We start from the raw sequence: 18,067 nt of genomic DNA on the forward strand, positions 1-18,067 counted from the left end.
CAAAAACAGGATAATCGTTCAAATTTCTTGATAAAAAAAATATATTATTTTCGACTTTCATTTGATTCGATCATTTAGATCGAATAAACTGGAAAATCGAACATTTTTATTGTACCATGTATGGGCACCTTTAAGCAAGAGGGATATAAAGGCTACCATATTTATTTTCCTTTATACAATGTATATTGCCCGGCTAGAACCCTCTCTGGGGGTGTGCAAACACTCCTGATAGTAGGATAGTGACAAACAATTAAAAAGCCATTGATTCTCTGTGTGGTAGCTGAGTGAACCAGATTTAAAGGATACCTGAAGTGACATGTGACATGATGAGATAGACATGTGTATGTACAGCGCCTAACACACAAATAACTATGCTGTGTTCCTTTTTTTCTTTCTCTGCCTGAAAGAGTTAAATATCGGGTATGTAAGTGGCTGACTCAGTCCTGACTCAGACAGGAAGTGACTACAGTGTGACCCTCACTAATAAGAAATTCCCCTTTTTATCTCTTTCTTGCTCTCAGAAACCATTTTCTGCTAGAAAAGTGTTTTATAGTTTGAATTTCTTATCAGTGAGGGTCACACTGTAGTCACTTCCTGTCAGTCAGGACTGAGTGAGCCACTTACATACCTGATATTTAACTCTTTCAGGCAGAGAAAGAAAAAAAGGAACACAGCACAGTTATTTGTGTGCTCGGCACTGTACATACCCATGTCTATCTCATCATGTCACATGTCACTTCGGGTATCCTTTAATGACATCACACTCGTGCCTACGTTACTCAGGCAACTATGCGGGCCCATGTATGGATGGAGGAGCCCGGAGCCAGCGGCGGACATGGACAGGTAATGTATAATGCACATGAAATATTAGAGGGGACAGCGTCGGGCCGGTGAGGTGGCGGATGCGGTGTTGCAAGGCCGATTCCGGAACAATTTCAGCATGAGATTGATTGGGAATCGGCCTGTGGTGTATGAGCAGGCAACAGATCTCTCTCTGATTAGATTTGATCAGAGAGAGATCTGTCTCTTGGTCGATATGCCCATACATTGTCTGATGTATGGGCACCTATTAAATCCCAGTTCAGATACAAATGGCCATTGCAGAAAGTGAAAATCTACCATGGGGTGAAAGAGTTTAAGTGTGAAGCACGAGCGCACACCACTGTTGGTGACGTGCAGGAACTCGTTCTCATCCCTTTAATGCCCAATCCACCAGGAGTCATCCTCCTTTGGAAACTACTCTGAGGTAGTCAGCTTAGCAGGGGTGAGAGTGCGACTGCTGTGTCTACTGAAGCCCCAAATCTCCACTGACTGACAGTCTAAGCAAAGACACCAACCATTCACCATTCTATCTGCTGTCCTGAAAAATGAGGCTGCAGATAGGCCTGACAGCGCTTGCTCCATGTGGGCTTCTACCTATGGAAGTCTGTGTGCAGAAATTACATTTACATCCTACCTGACTGTGAGCTGGGCTCTACAATGGTGTTGTAGTCCTGTGGGCAGGCAGGTGGATAGATAAACACCCAATATGGAGACTAGAATCGATTACAAGTCAAAGAACATGTATATCACGCTTTTCCCCTGGCGGACTCAAAGCGCCAGAGCTCTGAAGACTGTAGCTGCGTTAGGGTAGGTAGTCTTCCCCCTCACTGAATATGTACTGGCTTACTGCACAGGAAAAGCCAAGATTTGAACCCAGGTCTCCTGTGTCAGAGGCAGAGCCCTTATCTAGTACACTATCCAGCCACTGCTCACCACGACCAAGGGGAGAAAACACAAGACAGCAAAGCATTAACTACAGAAAACATTTTAGACTGATCATCGATTAGTGGGTGGTTGGAGAGAGGGAACATATCATATCCTTGGGGCAGTGAGTTACTGTTTAGCCATGGTTGAGGCCGACTGTATTGATGTACATTGGTACTACCTAATGTTTGCTGACACTTATGTTTATGAAGGTGTGTTTATGTGGGTAGTGCCCAGTAAGAATTGGACCTACCCTGAAGGGTTAACCTGGACTCAGTGGACTGTGATGTCTAAATGATAGGGAGGCAGCCATATTTATTTCCTTTTAAACAATACCAGTTGCCTGGCTGTCCTTCTGATCCTCTGTCTCTAATACTTTAGCCATAGACTCAGAACAAGCATTTGCAGATCAGTTGTTTCTGACATTATTGTCAGATCTGACAAGATTAGCTGCATGCTTGTTTCTGGCATTATTCAGACACTTCTGCATCCAAATTGATCAGTAGGGCTGGCATTGTTTAAATAAATATGGCAGCATCCATAAGCTTCTCACTTCAGTTGTCCTTTAAGAGCCTGAGAAAAGCAGAACCTAACCATTGCTTTGCTTGTAGAAGGAAAGTTCAGTCTGTCTTGTTCATCCTGGGAAGCAGCCATAATAACGAATTAGCTCTTCATTCCTGTGTATTTCTCTCATTTTAACATCTGTGTTTTCAGTCTACTGTCAGTTGATCTTTCGCACAGACATACTGTATAGACATGTACTGTAGCCTTTGCTTCTCATGTGCCATAGCCCTAACATGGGACGAGTTAGCCGCACAAAGATTAAACACATTTCCAGCAATTCAGCCCCCACCGAATGCCCTGGTTCTTAAACTCATTATCTTGTGCTGACGTTCTTAAAACCATTACACACAATGACGTGCGCAGAGCAGTTATCTAGCATTGATGTTCTGTAATTTCTTCTTATTCACGAGTGGCTTTAAAGTACACAGAGACCTTCATTAGGTAAGGCAACGTCACCCATAACAACCAATTAAAACTAATCTTTCTCTATCTAACAGCCTAGTCCAGCTGCTTGAAAGTGCTGAAAGCTGATTGGCTGCTATGGGCAACCACTCACAATCACCCTTAAAGTGCTATGAAACTCAGCATTTCCTCTTTGTTCTAAAAGATTATTTACAGCATAAAATCTACTACCTCAAAAAAAATCAAACAGTTATTCAGAAAGCTTAAGGTGCGTACACACGCACTACCAAATGCAACGACGGGTCCGCCGGACCCTCCCGCTGGGCGGTCTTTAGCCGACAGTATGTGCGTGTGTGCGCGGTGTCAGCGGACTGATATGGCTGATTCTAAATGATCCGCTGAGCGGCTGAGCCGACAGTGCGTACACACGCGCATACTGTTGGCTAAAGACCGCCCAGCGGGAGAGTCCGGCGGACCCGTCGTTGCATTTGGTAGTGCGTGTGTACACACCTCATGCTTCTGGCTGCATCGGAAGAGGTGATAACATTATCTTTTGTTTACCTTCCTTTGTTTGCTATAATTAGTATCCAGCCAGCAGCATGCTGACACTGAACTGAACGCATTGCAGAGCCAGGAAGAGCTGAGAAGTGTTCACTGGATACGTTATAATATATAAATCTAGCCGCTATGCAGTAAAATACAAGTGGGTTGATTCACTATAATAAATAGCGAACCTTATCAGAGTTAACGTGCCTTATCTGAGTTAACGTGCCTTATCAGAGTTAGCGTGCCTTATCAGAGTAGCATAGCGAGCGCTACGAACTTATCCATGCTAATTGGCAATGACGAGCGCTCCACTCGTCCTGCCCTGAGCCCCTGCGGGTCCAATCATTTTAAAGGACATTATCCCCACACTTTGATTGGCCCAATAGACTGTCAAGTTTCCTGTCAAGTGACAGGCAGCTTATTGGGCCAATCAAATTGCAGGGATAATGTAATTTAAAGTGATTGGACCCGCAGGGGCTCAGGGCAGGATGAGTGGAGCCCTCGTCATTGCCAATTAGAATGCATACGTTCGTAGCGCTCACTATGCTACTCTGATAAGGCACGCTAACTCTGATAAGGCACATTAACTCTGATCAGGCATGTTAACTGCTAAGTCACGCTAAGCGTGCAGTAAGGTGAGCAAAAGGAGATAGCGAGCGTAACGTTCACTATTTATTATAGTGAATCAAGCCCAATGGCAGCTTTCAGAGCAGATAAACTGGACTTCAGGACTTTGTAGACAGACAATATTTACACAAAAACAAATATGGTTACTGTATGGGTAATAAAAAGTAGGAAAACACATTTTTATTGAATGTTTCGTCAGAGTTTTATCCCACTTTAAATAAATGCCAGAGATTATTTGTAATGGGTTGAAATGACGAGGAACCCGGGCCTAATTTCATCTCTCTGCCCCGAAGGAGGAGCGTAATGTGACAGTAATGCTCTCCGTGCTGTATGGAAGGAAATTATGATTTCAGCCTTTACCTGTATGCTAATGTTTAACTCTTTGCCGGCTTGTTATTGATGCAGACCAGGTGATTTCGGAGGGGAATGGGTTCTTCTCCTGTCAGGAATCGGTAAGAGGGAGGAGGACACAAAAGCCGTGATTTCTAGCTAATGGTTTACGTTATTTGGGGAGATCACTTGATATGCATTGCTTTTCACCATGGACTTTTGTGTTGAACCTTGCAGGGGGTCCCTCAATTAGCCATCTGTCTGTCAGAGGAAGCAGAGGATCACATCAAGGCAGCTGCTGCCTGGTCGCTGGGCCAGATTGGGAGGCACACTCCAGAGCACGCACGTGCTGTCGCCGTAGCAAACGTCCTGCCAAAGCTGCTGTCTTTATACATGGACACGGAAAGCTCAGAGGACCTACAAGTCAAGGTAAACGCTCATCCTGCTTGAAAGATGAGTAGTTAGGACACATTAGTCGACTTCCTACCTTGTCAGAGCTGACAGATGCTATTTCACTGAGCAGCCTCACACCCAGCTACACCATCCATCCACTTATTGATCAAAGCTTTGTGAATGAGACAGAGCAGTCTCACTGGATGAATGTATGCTTGGAGTCTGCAATCATCTACTTAGGACCAGCACAGGCTTTTGTATTAGTGCTGCATCAGTTTAACCCAATGATAACTGTTTATAATACTCTGATATTAAAGAGGAACTGTAGTGAAAATAACATAATTATTAAAAATGCTTGATTTTTTTTAAAGCAGTAGGATCAGCCATACTATGCCAGGGAAAAAACACACATATAAGTAGATAAATACTTGATCTACTTACATAACACATGTATTGTATTGTCCACGTTTTGATTTCATTGAATTGTATATAGTAAATGAAGAGAATTCTGTTCCTGATGGGGGCCATGTCTTTTGCCCACAGTTTAGGCTAAATCCTGATGTCATTTCTGCCCTTTACTTTTTTTCTTTTCTCCTCCAATCGCTCAGTCACCTCAGCCTTGCTTGTAAACACAAGTAATCAGGGGGTGTTTCAGATAGGCAGATAGGCAGGGAAATAAATGGAAGAGGAGGAATATATTATAGATAAAAAGAACCCCCAGCATGCAACTGTTTGGCACTGACTACTAAAGGGCTAGTGATCCTAAAGTATGTGATAACTCTAAACCATAACAGCAGAAAAAATTTGAACGTTTTGAATGCAGGATTGGCATCTTTATCACTTAATACACTCAGAACAGTTGCTGTTGAAATTTGATTTTTATGGTGACAATCCTGCTTTAAAATATTTATTTATAAATTATTTAGTCAGTGTTTGCCTATTGTAAAATCTTTCCTCTCCCCTATTTACATTCGGAGCTTTATCACAGGTGGTGAGATCTTTAGACCTGTCAGGTGCAGCTCTGCGGAATGTTTGTTTACTGAGAATTCCGAAGCCAGTACAAATAATGTCTGGCCCCTCCAGTGCCTCTTTAAAGGGACCTTGAGCGGTGTCATAAAAAAGAAAACAGGACCTATGTGGGGCTTCCTCCAGCCCACCCTAGCTCGTGAGGTCCCTGACATCCTCCTGGCCCCCTCCGCGGTCCCATTGGCAGCTCTGGTAATACGCTGACTTTGGATGAAGACGCACATGCTCGCCCCCGCTGTGTACCGGCTGCTGCAAGAGTCCTGGCATGATGGCAGGGCTGAGCGGCAGGGCTGAGCGGCAGGGCTGAGCGGCAGGGCTGAGCGGCAGGGCTGAGCACGTGCGACTTCACCCGAAGTCGGTGCATTACCAGAGCCACCAGCAGGACCCCAGAGGGGACCTCACGGGCTACGGTGGGCTGGAGGAAGCCCCAGGTAAGTCCAGTTTTCTTTTTTTATGACACTGCTCAGGATCCCTTTAAGCGTTTTGCATCAAAAATTTGATTTGTTTGTCAGTTCTAAAATGTTATTTAAATCCATGCTTACCACCATTATATTTATTGCACAATGTTTTGTACATTGCATATCTGTACTTTTTTGCATTAAATATATTGGGCTTGATTCACTAAGACAAATAGCATGCCTAATCAAAGTTAACACGCCTTATCAGAGTAGCATAGCAAACGTATGCCTGCTAATTGGCAATGACGAGAGCTCCACTTGTCCTGCCCTGAGCCCCTGCGGGTTCGTAGCGCTCGCTATGCTACTCTGATAAGGCGTGTTAACTTTGATAAGGCGTGTTAACTTTGATAAGGCATGCTATTTGTCTTAGTGAATCAAGCCCATTGGCTAGTACCAGGCTGCACCCAGTAGCTCCTTACTGCCATGAGTGTGAGAGTTATTTCCCCAGCACAAAGCAGTAGGGATGGTCATGTCTAGGGGAACTCATGGAGAAGCATGTGATCAGTTTGGTCAGGTGATAGTTTTGCAAGTCTCTGATTTGCTAGTTGTGATCATGTGCTAAAGGATGGGATCACAGCAAATCAGAGCTTTGCAAATCTATCAGCTGATGAGACATGCTTCTCCAGAAGATCAACAGACATAAGACCGTTATTTTAATTCATAAATAACATTTATTAGAAGCTCCACAATGCATTGGAGCTTCTTCAATGCAATAAATTCTAATAAATGTTATTTTTGAATTAAAATAACGGTCTTATGTCCGTTGATCTACAAAGGAGGTAAGTCCACCATGGCTTTCCCCTTTTAAACGGTTTTTAGATGCTTTTCTCCTTTTTTGGCACCTCTGTACAAATGTCTACATACATCAATGAACTGGTTCTTCCAAGCCTGGGTTCCATGACCCGGTCAGCGTCCACTCTGGTGCTGTGATGAAGTAGCTCTGTTGTTTCCCAGTGCATCATTTGGAAGAGTTTTCCATTCCTGCAGTCGGATCATGTGACCTTGGCTTTCTACATCCTGCCTTTATGCTTTGCAAATGATGGCGTATCCCCATAGCTATGCACCGAAAAGCCTGGACTTGGGGTGGTTATATGAGCGTGTGGTATGAGGTTTCTCCCTTATCTGCAAGCACTTGTCTACTGGCAGCAATTCCTTGGACCAAACTTCTAACCTTTTCCCTGCTTCCAGCCTGCAAGGGATGTGGCTCTCAGTGGTGTTTTTCCAGTCTGCAAGCATTCAGTATTATCTCCACTCTGCCGGGTGATATCCATTAGTCTCCTGGCATCCTTACTTCATTCAGAAATAAACTCTTACGAATGCCTCATATTACACTGTACCGGCACATCTCATGTATTGCCATTGTGGTCGGTAGATGTTACTAAAGGGAATGTATTGTTCAGTTTTCATTGAATTCAGTGGAATGCTTTTCAAAATTGTATAGTAGCACATTTCATATAGCTAAGTACACATTGCAAGATAAAAGCGTGTTAAACGACCAATTGTACACATCGAAAAGAACTTAAGCAATTTAATGTAAATGGCGGCAAAAGACTGCAACCAAAATGCCAAACGATTCTTAACCAATAGGATCGTTAACAATGCATGATGTAGGCGAAGAGTCATGGACTTTTCATTCTCTTTAAGGTGCGTACACACGCACTACTATAAGGAACGACGGGTCCGTCAGCCCCTCCCGCTGGGCGGGCGTTCCAGCGATAGTAGAGCGTGTGTACAGTCTATCGTTCAGAAACAGTGTTATCAGTCTGCCGACAGACTGTATACACGCTCTACTACCGGTGGAACGCCCGCCCAGCGGGAGGGTCTGACGCACCCGTCGTTCCTTATAGTAGTGAGTGTGTACGCACCTTAAAGGATACCCAAGGTGACATGTGACATGATGAGATAGACATGTGTATGTACAGTGCCTAGCACACAGATAACTAGGCTGTGTTCCTTTTTTTCTTTCTCTGCCTCAAAGAGTCAAAAATCAGGTATGTAAGTGACAGTTTCTGTCCGGGTCGGACTGGGTCAGAATATAGCATAACCCTCACAAGTAATTACAGCCATAAAACTCTTTCCTGACAGTAAATGGCTTCTGAGAGCAGGAAAGAGATAAAAAGGGTCAATAATTCATAGATTTGAGCTCTGGTGTACTTCAATGAAGGTGTCATTGAGCAGAGACAATGAAACAGTAAAAACTTAAAAACTAGATTTAAAGAGAACCAGAGGTGGGTTTTTACAATGATATCCGCACACAGATGCTGGGTCTGCCTATACAGCCCAGCCTCTGTTGCTATGTAGTGTCCCCCCAGGCGCCCCCCTGCGCTCTGCTATGCCCCCATAAATCACAGCCGTGCTGTCGACACGCAGCGGGCTGTGTTTACCTATGTAGTGTCACTCTTGCCACTCCCCCGCCTCCTGCATAGATCCGGTCCCCGCCCGCGTCCCTTCCATCCAATCAGTGGGGAGGGAAGGGACGCGGGCAGGGACCAGAGCTATGCAGAAGGTGGGGGAGCGGCGAGAATGACACTACATAGGTAAACACAGCCCGCTGCAACATGCTGCGTGTCAACAGCGCGGCTGTGATTTATGGGGGCATAGCTGAGCGCAAGGGGGGCCTGGGGGGACACTACATAGCAACAGAGGCTGGGATGTATAGGCAGACCCAGCCTCTGTGTGTAAATATCATTCTTAGAACCCACCTCCAGTTCTCTTTAAATATAAAATAAAACTATAAAATAAAACAAAACAAACTAAAAAAAGTCATTTTTACGAGAAGGAGGATAGATACAATTGTTTTTCTCATTAGTTTATTTTCACCTCAGATGTCCTTTAAGCCAGGGGTGTCCAACTCCAGTCCTCAATGTACCGTAAGTCTCCAGTACTTACCTACAATGTGCTGCACCTCTGGCCCTCAGCATGTATGGGATCATCCTTTATAGACCAACCACAGCTGCTGAATGTTGATGTTCCCAGCACTGTCCTGTGCCCGCTGCAATGCATGCTGGGAGATGTAGTTCACGAATGCGACTACAGAGTGTTACTTTCATCCACTGACTACATCTCCCAGAATGCATTTTGAAGGGCTCACGCCTTGGCTGGGGAAATGAAATTGCAGCACTGTGGTGGAGATGATAACAGCCCTGGAGGCCACAATAGCAGCCCCTTGTTGGCAAGTAATGCTGCTCCCTCCCCCCCCCCCCCCTCTAATGTAACACTCCAGTAAGAGCCTTCCTTATGGTGGGGGTTGTTTTAAAGATTTTTGAAGAAAAATCTTGCTAGTGCTCAGTTGCTTTTAACATAAGCCACCCAATTTAATCAATTGGCTCATTAGCATGTAATGCTTTATCACATTCACACCTAAAAACTGACAGCATGCTGCTTTTCTCTCTAAAATCATACATATTTTTGCTTCTTATATATTTAAAGGACAACTGCAGTGAGAGGTATATGGAGGCTGCCATATGTTTTTCCTTTTAAACAATACCAGTTGCCTGGCATCCCTGCTGATCTATTTGGCTGCAGTAGTTTCTGAGCAACACCAGAAGCAAGCATGCAGCTAAGCATTAAATACCTTTTACTTATACTGTGCTGCGTGATCTGGTTTCTCTTGTATTCCTGTATTGTCTTATTGCTGTATGTCACCCCTAAACATTGACTGTAACCTTAAAGGGACACTTAAGTCAAAAAAAAAAAAAAATCCTGTTTCGGTGACAGGAGCTGACAGGCTGGGGACGCGAGTGATTCTTCGCGTTCCTGGCCACAATAGCGCCATCTATGCTGCTATAGCATATATCATATACCATATAGCAGCATAGAGGGTGCTAATGTGTCTGGGAATGCGAAGAATCACTCGCGTCCCCAGCCTGTCAGCTCCTGTCACCGAAACAGGGAGTGGCTGCCAGCAGGGCCAGGAGGATCGGAAGGAGACGCCGAGGGCACCGGACAGCTGCAGGGGGCTATTGGAAGCCCTAGGTGAGTAAAACTCATTTTTTTTTGTTTGACTTAAGTGTCCCTTTAAAGGGAACCTAAACTGAGAGGGATGTGGATTTTCCTTTAAAAAAAATAAGTTGCCTGACTCTCCTGCTGCTCCTGTGTCTCTAATACGTTTAGCCACAACCCTCAACAAGCATGCAGATCAGGTGCTCTGACTGAAGTCTGACTGGATTAGCTGCATGCTGGTTTCAGGTGTGTGATTCAGCCACTACTGCAGCCAAAGAGATCAGCAGGACTGCCAGGCAACTGGTATTGTTTAAAAGGAAACATCCATATCCCTCTCAGTTTAGGTACCCTTTAATTAATGTATAGTGCTGCGTAATATGTTGGCGCTTTATAAATCCATAAATAAATAAAATAAATGCAGCTAATCTTGTCAGATGTGACAATAATGCCAGAAACATCTGATCAGCATATGCTTGTTTAGGGGCTATGGCTAAAGCATTAGAGGCAGAGGATCAGCAGGACAGCCAGGCAACTGGTATTGATTAAAAGGAAATAAATATGGCAGCCTCCATATCACTCTCACTTCAGTTGTCCTTTAGGGTAGGACCACACTAGGCCATGCATGGGCAAACTTCGCCCTCCAGCTGTTAAGGAACTACAAATCCCATAATGCATTTTCCTTTATGAGTCATGACTGTGGCTGTAAGACTCATGCAATGCATTGTGGGACTTGGAGTTCCGCTGGAGGGCCAAGTTTGCCCATGCCTGCACTAGGCATAATCGCATATGCGTTTTCCATAGCACATAGTGGAAAATGCATCTGTGATTCTGCCTTGTGTGTTCCTACCCTGAATGTATTCATACACACATTATGCATCAGAAATGTAGAGCCTATTAGTGAAACCCCATTATGTTTTGATATGACCCAGGTGATGGTTGCAGACTTTTGTCATATAATAGCAGACACCTTTTTTATATAAAAAAATAAATCCAACCCATCTACATTCCCCACTATTCTCCACTGCGTTCCGACCTTCATAAATCAACCCCCACAGCAGCGATCACCTAATCAATCAGCTCATTGAGATCCTGCACAGCGTCTGCCAGCATCCTCTGTAGCCATCAATAAAGGCTTCGGACAAGCTGCGTCCTCGCAGGGTCTGGAGAGTCTGCTTATGTATTTACAAAGAAAAAAATGGCAAATTTACATTGTTAGCTGTAAGGTAAATAAGCCACGCTGCCAGCCCGTAGTCTGAATGTGCCCCGAGGGCAAGTCGTACATCTACACGGGGATTCGTTAAACAAAAAGCGCTATTGTAAATCATAAGCAAATATAAAACAGATCTACACCATTTCACAACCAAATATACAAAATGAGAATGAACACATGGGACTTGCAAAACTGCGCGGGGAAGGGAAGGCAAATCAGGGTGATTAGGGTGCTGACTTCAGCAGGCGCCTCAATAGACAGCAACATAAAGCTGCAGCTATACAGCGCTGAGGCGGCAAGGTGGGGGTTTCTGGGCAGTCTGTACTCTAAATAGGGTACTGTTACCATGGTTGCAAAGAAGTGCAGTTTCTGTTTATTGACGGAACTGTTGTCAGCCTCAAGTTAAAATGGGAAAATCATTTTTTAATGCAATTAAAGTGGAATGAAACTTAAAGAGGAACTGTAACCAAGAATTGAACTTCATCCCAGTCAGTAGCTGATACCCCCTTTCCCATGAGAAATCTTTTATTTTTCTCAAATAGATCATGAGGGGGACTCTGTATGGCTGATATTGTGGTGAAACCCCTCCCACAGTGTGATGTCATGACAATGGTCCTGACAGTTTGCTGTCTGTGAACCTCGTTGCATTGTGGGAAATAACAGCTTCTTCCAACTGCCAAGGAAGCAATACTTTTTTTGTGCATAGAACTCTCAGTAACAAACATTCCGTACAGATCACCTGGCAGATCTAAAGATGCCACCAGTGATACATTTCAGATTGTAAATTAGGGAGAGGAAAGATTCTACAATGGGCAAACACAGCCTGTACTCACGTGGAACTGTCGTCAGAACATCCACCCCACGGGCTGGCTTGTGTACGTTCCTTTTGAAGCTAAAGCCATTGCAGTCCAGAATTATTAGATTGTGTACTAAGCTGTGCAAACAATGTGGAAACATTTCTGTTTTATCCAAAGGGGAAGCAAGGAACGTTTCATCTTTTGTTTGCTCAGTAATTACTTAATTACAAGTAAATCTGATATTTTTTCCTGCAGCCAGTGTAAATAATCCTTCAAATGATATAAGAACAGTCTGTTACTTGTTCATTTTTTAATGTTTTTTAAGTGTTAGCAAAAAATGTAATTTTGAGTTATATCCCATTTTAAATTAGAAACGGCGACTATACTCCCAAAGATTGGGCAAAAAGATAGCATGACTTACGAGTGTGTGTGTGTGTATATGTATATATATATATATATATATATATATATATATATATATATATATATATATATATATATATATATATACATACAGTGTATAGTATATATATAAAATTATTCTGTATTATGCTAAAATGTTTAAATACATGATTAGGCAGACATAAACACTTAAAGAAGAATAATATGCTCTTCCCCTATCAATTGACAGTTAATATATACACAATATTTATTACTAGGATGTTTAATGATCAGCACCTAGAATAATTGATAAGGTAACACCAGCGATATACAGTATGCGCACAGCCGGACAAGCAGGTAAATGTTGTCTTGCTTAAAGGAATACTATCGATGTATGCATTTATTTTTAAATGCTGTATGTTGTAGCACACATTAGGGCAAGTACTAGGAGCAATTTGATTCCTCACGCAGCTGTTCCTCTCAGCTGTAAAATCCTCCATCAGTTTTGGCGTCAGTGTTGGATACAAAATGTATCTAATACTGAGCTCCCAGAGGGCTAGACCATGTCTTTGCACAGGGGAGATGCTATCAACTCCTCAGTTTATAGTTTAATTATCACCTTGCTGAAAGAATCTTGTTGATATGGTGGTAAGGGGTTAAAGATTCTAGCAATGTGTGTTTATTATATTTGCTTCTCTTGACTGATAAAGATACTAATAATGCTAATTGTAGACAGTGGTCTGCCCCTCTCAGCAGCTTGTAAAGTGGATGCAGCCTGGAGTGAATGCCTCAAGCAGGCAGCCAGTCTGAGTGTAAACACAGACTCGTGGTATAGCTAGTTATATTCCAGCAATATTACAGCTCATTTAGTTACCTGTTACCACCTCAGATCAGCCTATTTCTCCTCATGTCTGCTGTATGCTGTGAGTGACACAGTGAAATCTATTTGTGAGCTGTGTGACAGAGTAACCAAGCAGCTCAGGGTGGCCCAAACTACTATGAGCTGTGTGAGAAATGAATTTTTAAGCAGGGATAGTGAGACAGAGACCTGGGTGAATAAATAAAGTGCCCTTAGCACTAGTGGTAATGTGTACACTAATATAGAGTATTAAAAAAAAAAGTCGTTTCAATCGATAGTACTCCTTTAAATGAGAAAAAGGTTTGAACAGAACTGATATTTTATATATATATATATATATATATATATATATATATATATATATATATATATATATATATATATATATATATATATATAGTAGGTGAGTGTGTGTGTATATATATAACTTGCCTAATCTCTATGCTTCCATCCAGTGATACTTTGCTGCGTGATCTGGTTTGCATGTATTCCTGTATTGGCATATTGCTGTATGTCACCCCTAAATATTGTCTGTAACCTAAACTAATGTCCAGCGCTGCGTAATATGTTGGCGCTTTATAAATACAATAAATTATATATATATATATATATATGTATATATATATGTATGTGTGTATATATATATATATATAATATATCAGATTTATATACATTATATATATATCTGTTATATATCCGTTATATATCCGTTCTATATCTGTTATATATCTGTTATATATCCGTTATATATCTGTTATATATCCGTTTTATATAACATCAGATTTATTCGCCAAGCACCACTGGGTCGTGCCCGGAATGGGTTTGGCACATAATAAAGCTCAGAATACACAAAGGAAAAAAATATACCGTAAATAGTAGACCAGAAAAACAAAAACCTAATAGCAGCTTTGACAATATATATTCTTCAACAGTGAAGATTTCATCTAATCAGTAATAGTGTTATTTTTTACATAATAGTAATGTTCTGTATGCCTGGCGGTCTCCGTGCCGCCCGCTGGGGTGTAGATGCCCTGTGCTGGAGATCCTATTGCTTTGCAATTATCAGCCTGCAGCCTTCTTATATGCCCCAGTATGGAATTCTGACTTCCATCCAGATGTTGTGTAGCAATGCTCTCCCCATCAGTGTGTGGCATTAATACAGTAACACTTCTGCCAGAAATCATAACAATATGTTTAGCCCGTGCCCTGTGGACACACATGCCGGCGTCACATGGGAACGGGGCAGTCAGCCCTCCTCTGGCCGTCCTAAGTGCTCACTGCGGTTATATTAGCGGATTCCATTCAAATCTCGCTGTCTGTTTAGTATTTAAACATATGCCGACCCAAGCTGTACCTCCCCCAGTACACACCTGGATCCAATTCCTTACACATCACTAGTAATTTTGGTGGTCTCTGCTGCGTTCCCCGTGGAAACATGTCCAGCTCATTAAACAACCACTTTATTTGTCAAAACTCCGAGCAGTTGTCTCTATCCAGCGCTAGAATAACAGCCTGTTCTAGATCATGTTTAGCAGCATTAGCAAAGCCATGTGGGAGATGTAGTTCAGTGCCAAGCTAAACTGACAGCAAGCCGGCTTTTTCCGCACTGGTGGACTCCTCTCCAGGCCCAGCTGCAAATCAGATTTTTAATCACTTAATCTCTAAAGTGTTTTAGCATTCTTGCAATTAGCGTGACCTAAGTAGAACTAATGAGGCCACTTTTGAAGTTAGGGTGTTTAGGGTTTGATGGGATTCATTTTGGTCCCCTGCAATTGAAGAAGGCTGGTAATGCTTTATAATTACGCATCTGTTGAGACGATGCAGCGATAGCAACTGCTATGGGGCCCAGAGACAGGAGGGCCCAGTGTGTGTTTTTGGGGTATCCCTTCATATGCCAGCACGGTGGTGTAGTGGTTAGCGCGCTCACCTTACATCACTGGGTCCCTGGTTCAAATCCCAGCCAGGTCAACATCTGCAAGGAGTTTGTATGTTCTCCCCGTGTCTGTGTGGGTTTCCTCCGGGCACTCTGGTTTCCTCCCATATCCCAAAAACATACAGATAAGTTAATTGGCTTCCCCCTAAAAATTGACCCTAGACTACAATACATACACTGCAGGATATTGACATAGGACTCTGGTAGGGATTAGATTGTGAGCTCCTCTGAGGGACAGTTAGTGACTAGACTATATACTATGTACAGCGCTGCGGAAGATGTCGGCGATATATATAAATACTAAATAATAATAATATGCCAGACATTTGTAATTAAAGGCAAAATAACACTTCCTTTATGAAATTCCCACACATGTAGAGCAAAACACTAAGACAGTAAATGAAAATTGCTCATTTGCACCTGTGGCGACAGTACTCTGTATTGTGTTTGAAATCCTTTATCACAAGTTTGCCCAAAAACTCTTAAATTGCGGCAGGAGTAATTCTCTGCACAGAGCAAGAGCCTTTGTTACTCATTTTCCGCTCCTGCAGGAACCCATTGGCTGGCAGTAATCTGAGAGATCTCCCTACAAACTTCTATAAAGACTGTAAAACAGTAGTTATGTTTTCTATGCACCCAAAAACAAAGTTATCAAGCTGAAATAGTGTTTTGTTTTTTGTTTGTTTGTTCAAAATTTACGCTGCTCTTAAGAACATTTTATTGTGAGCGAAAGTAACATTTATTTTTAATGGAATTGGTGGGTCTCAGGGAGTAGTGTGTATTATTATTATTGATTTATAACATAACATATTCCGTGGCACTGTACAAAGTAAGAAACAAACATGGGTGGAGTACATAATAATACAGAAAATGGTATACAAAATACAGAATTGGTGACAAAAATACAGTATTGGTAATTATAGTGACAAAAGCCACATGATGAATAAAATGTACAGCATATTCCAAGACACAAAAGATGAGAGAGCCCTGTCCTTGCGAGCTTACAATCTACAGGACTACAATCAAGGGATTGGGTTAATAAATGGGTACACAAAGATGCATAGCATGCAAAAAAGGTGCCTAAAAGGATAGACTTACATTCACTTTGCTCTGAATGCTTATCGCTTAGTTTATACAGTAAATGGCGTGAGCTCTCAAACTACAGGAGATAAAATGTAGGTAAACACAGAAGAGAGTTTCTATGTGCCAGCTTCCTTGATTAGTCAGGAACTGGTAGTGGCTCTGCAATCAGATATATAGTTTTCTACTAAACTACAACCACACTTTGTAGTGCATCTTTCTGCTAAAGAAAATATGCACTGCCCACCCAACTCAACATTAGATACAGCCCTATATGACCCTCATAATAGCTAGAGAGGTGTGGTATTCATCTGTAGCTCTGGCTGTCAGTGTTAAAGGGCATAGAGAAATGATTTTCCTGTTCCACCTACTGCCTTAAAGTGATTCATTATGGGGTTGCCAACCTAATTTTTAATTTTAGACGGACAAAATGCCCAAAAAAGCAGGACACCTATAATTTTGCACAGACAGGGGGCGGAGTCAGGGGCGGAGTCAAAAGCGCACTATTAAAGGGATGCTTAAGTCAGGCAGAAAAAATGAGGTTAACTCACCTGGGGCTTCCCTCAGCCCCCTGCAGCTGATCGGTGCCCTCGCAGCCCCGCTCCGATGCTCCTGGACCCGCCGGCGCCGACTTCCGGTTTCGCCGTCACTGGCCGACAGGCATGGGAACGCGAGTGATCCTTCGCGTTCCCAGCCACAATAGCACCCCCTATACTGCTATTGCGGCAAGAAGGAAACCAGAAGTCGTCGCCGGCGGGTCCACGAGCATCGGAGCGTGGCTGCAAGGGCACCGATCAGCTGCAGGGGGCTGAGGGAAGCCCCAGGTGAGTTAACCTCATTTTTTCTGCCTGACTTAAGTATCCCTTTAAGTCGAGTTGTTACTGGGGATGAACGCTAAACAATTTTTTTTTTTTATATTTATATAGCACTGGTATCTTCCACACCACTTTACAGAGTACAGTCATGTCACTGACTGTCGTCAGAGGAGCTCACAATCTAAAGGTGGCCATACACTCGTTAGATTAGCAGCACATAGATCATCAGATAGATTTCTGATCTATCTGATGTGTTTAGGAACATTTTTTACTAGGAACAGATTTCCAATAGATTTCAGTATGAAATCTATTGAAAATCGATCTGATGGCATTTTTTTGCCATCAGATTTCCATTAGGTCTAATGCAAAATGATAAGCAATCTCAACAGATCTTCTCAAATTTTCCAACATGTCAGATCGATTGAAATCTATCAAAATCGGCCACAAATCGATCAATTAGTCAATCGATTTGCGATCGATCGATATCGATTGATCGGCCGGTAATCGGCTGAGTGTATGGGCCCCTTAATCCTACCAAATTCATAGTCTAATTTCCTACTACATTATTATGTATTTACATAGCACTGACATCTTCAGCAGCACTGTACACAGTAGGTGTCTTCTTGCTTACGTGTAATGGTGGCCATACACTTATAGATTTGCAGCAGATTCGACCATCAGATAGATTTCTGTCAGATGCCTGTCAAGTCCAATCTGACAGGAATCTATCTGCTGTGTGCCACACACTAAAAACAGATTTCCAATAGATTTCAGAATGAAATCTATTGGAAATCTATTGAAAATCGATCTAAAGGCATTACTGCACCATTAAATCCAATGCAACTCTATGGGCCATCGATCTGCTGCCAGCAGCAGATCGACCTAAATTTTCCATCCTGTCAGATAGATCAAATGGATCAATCTGGGAATTTGATAGAATCTATAGGATTGATCAATC

The 18,067-nt window shown here is 42.6% G+C and overlaps 1 protein-coding gene across 1 annotated transcript in view; it reads left to right on the top strand.

The window, feature by feature from the left end:
• SPAG6 (sperm associated antigen 6) overlaps positions 1-18,067 on the top strand; it is a 202,451-nt gene that overhangs the window by 138,095 nt on the left and 46,289 nt on the right. Inside the window, exon 8 of the mRNA XM_068235608.1 lies at positions 4,453-4,644. Within this exon, the coding sequence (XP_068091709.1) occupies positions 4,453-4,644 (192 nt within the window). The remainder of the gene's footprint in view (positions 1-4,452; positions 4,645-18,067) is intronic.

Source organism: Hyperolius riggenbachi, chromosome 5 (genome assembly GCF_040937935.1).
Source record: "Hyperolius riggenbachi isolate aHypRig1 chromosome 5, aHypRig1.pri, whole genome shotgun sequence".
Lineage (NCBI taxonomy): Eukaryota > Metazoa > Chordata > Amphibia > Anura > Hyperoliidae > Hyperolius > Hyperolius riggenbachi.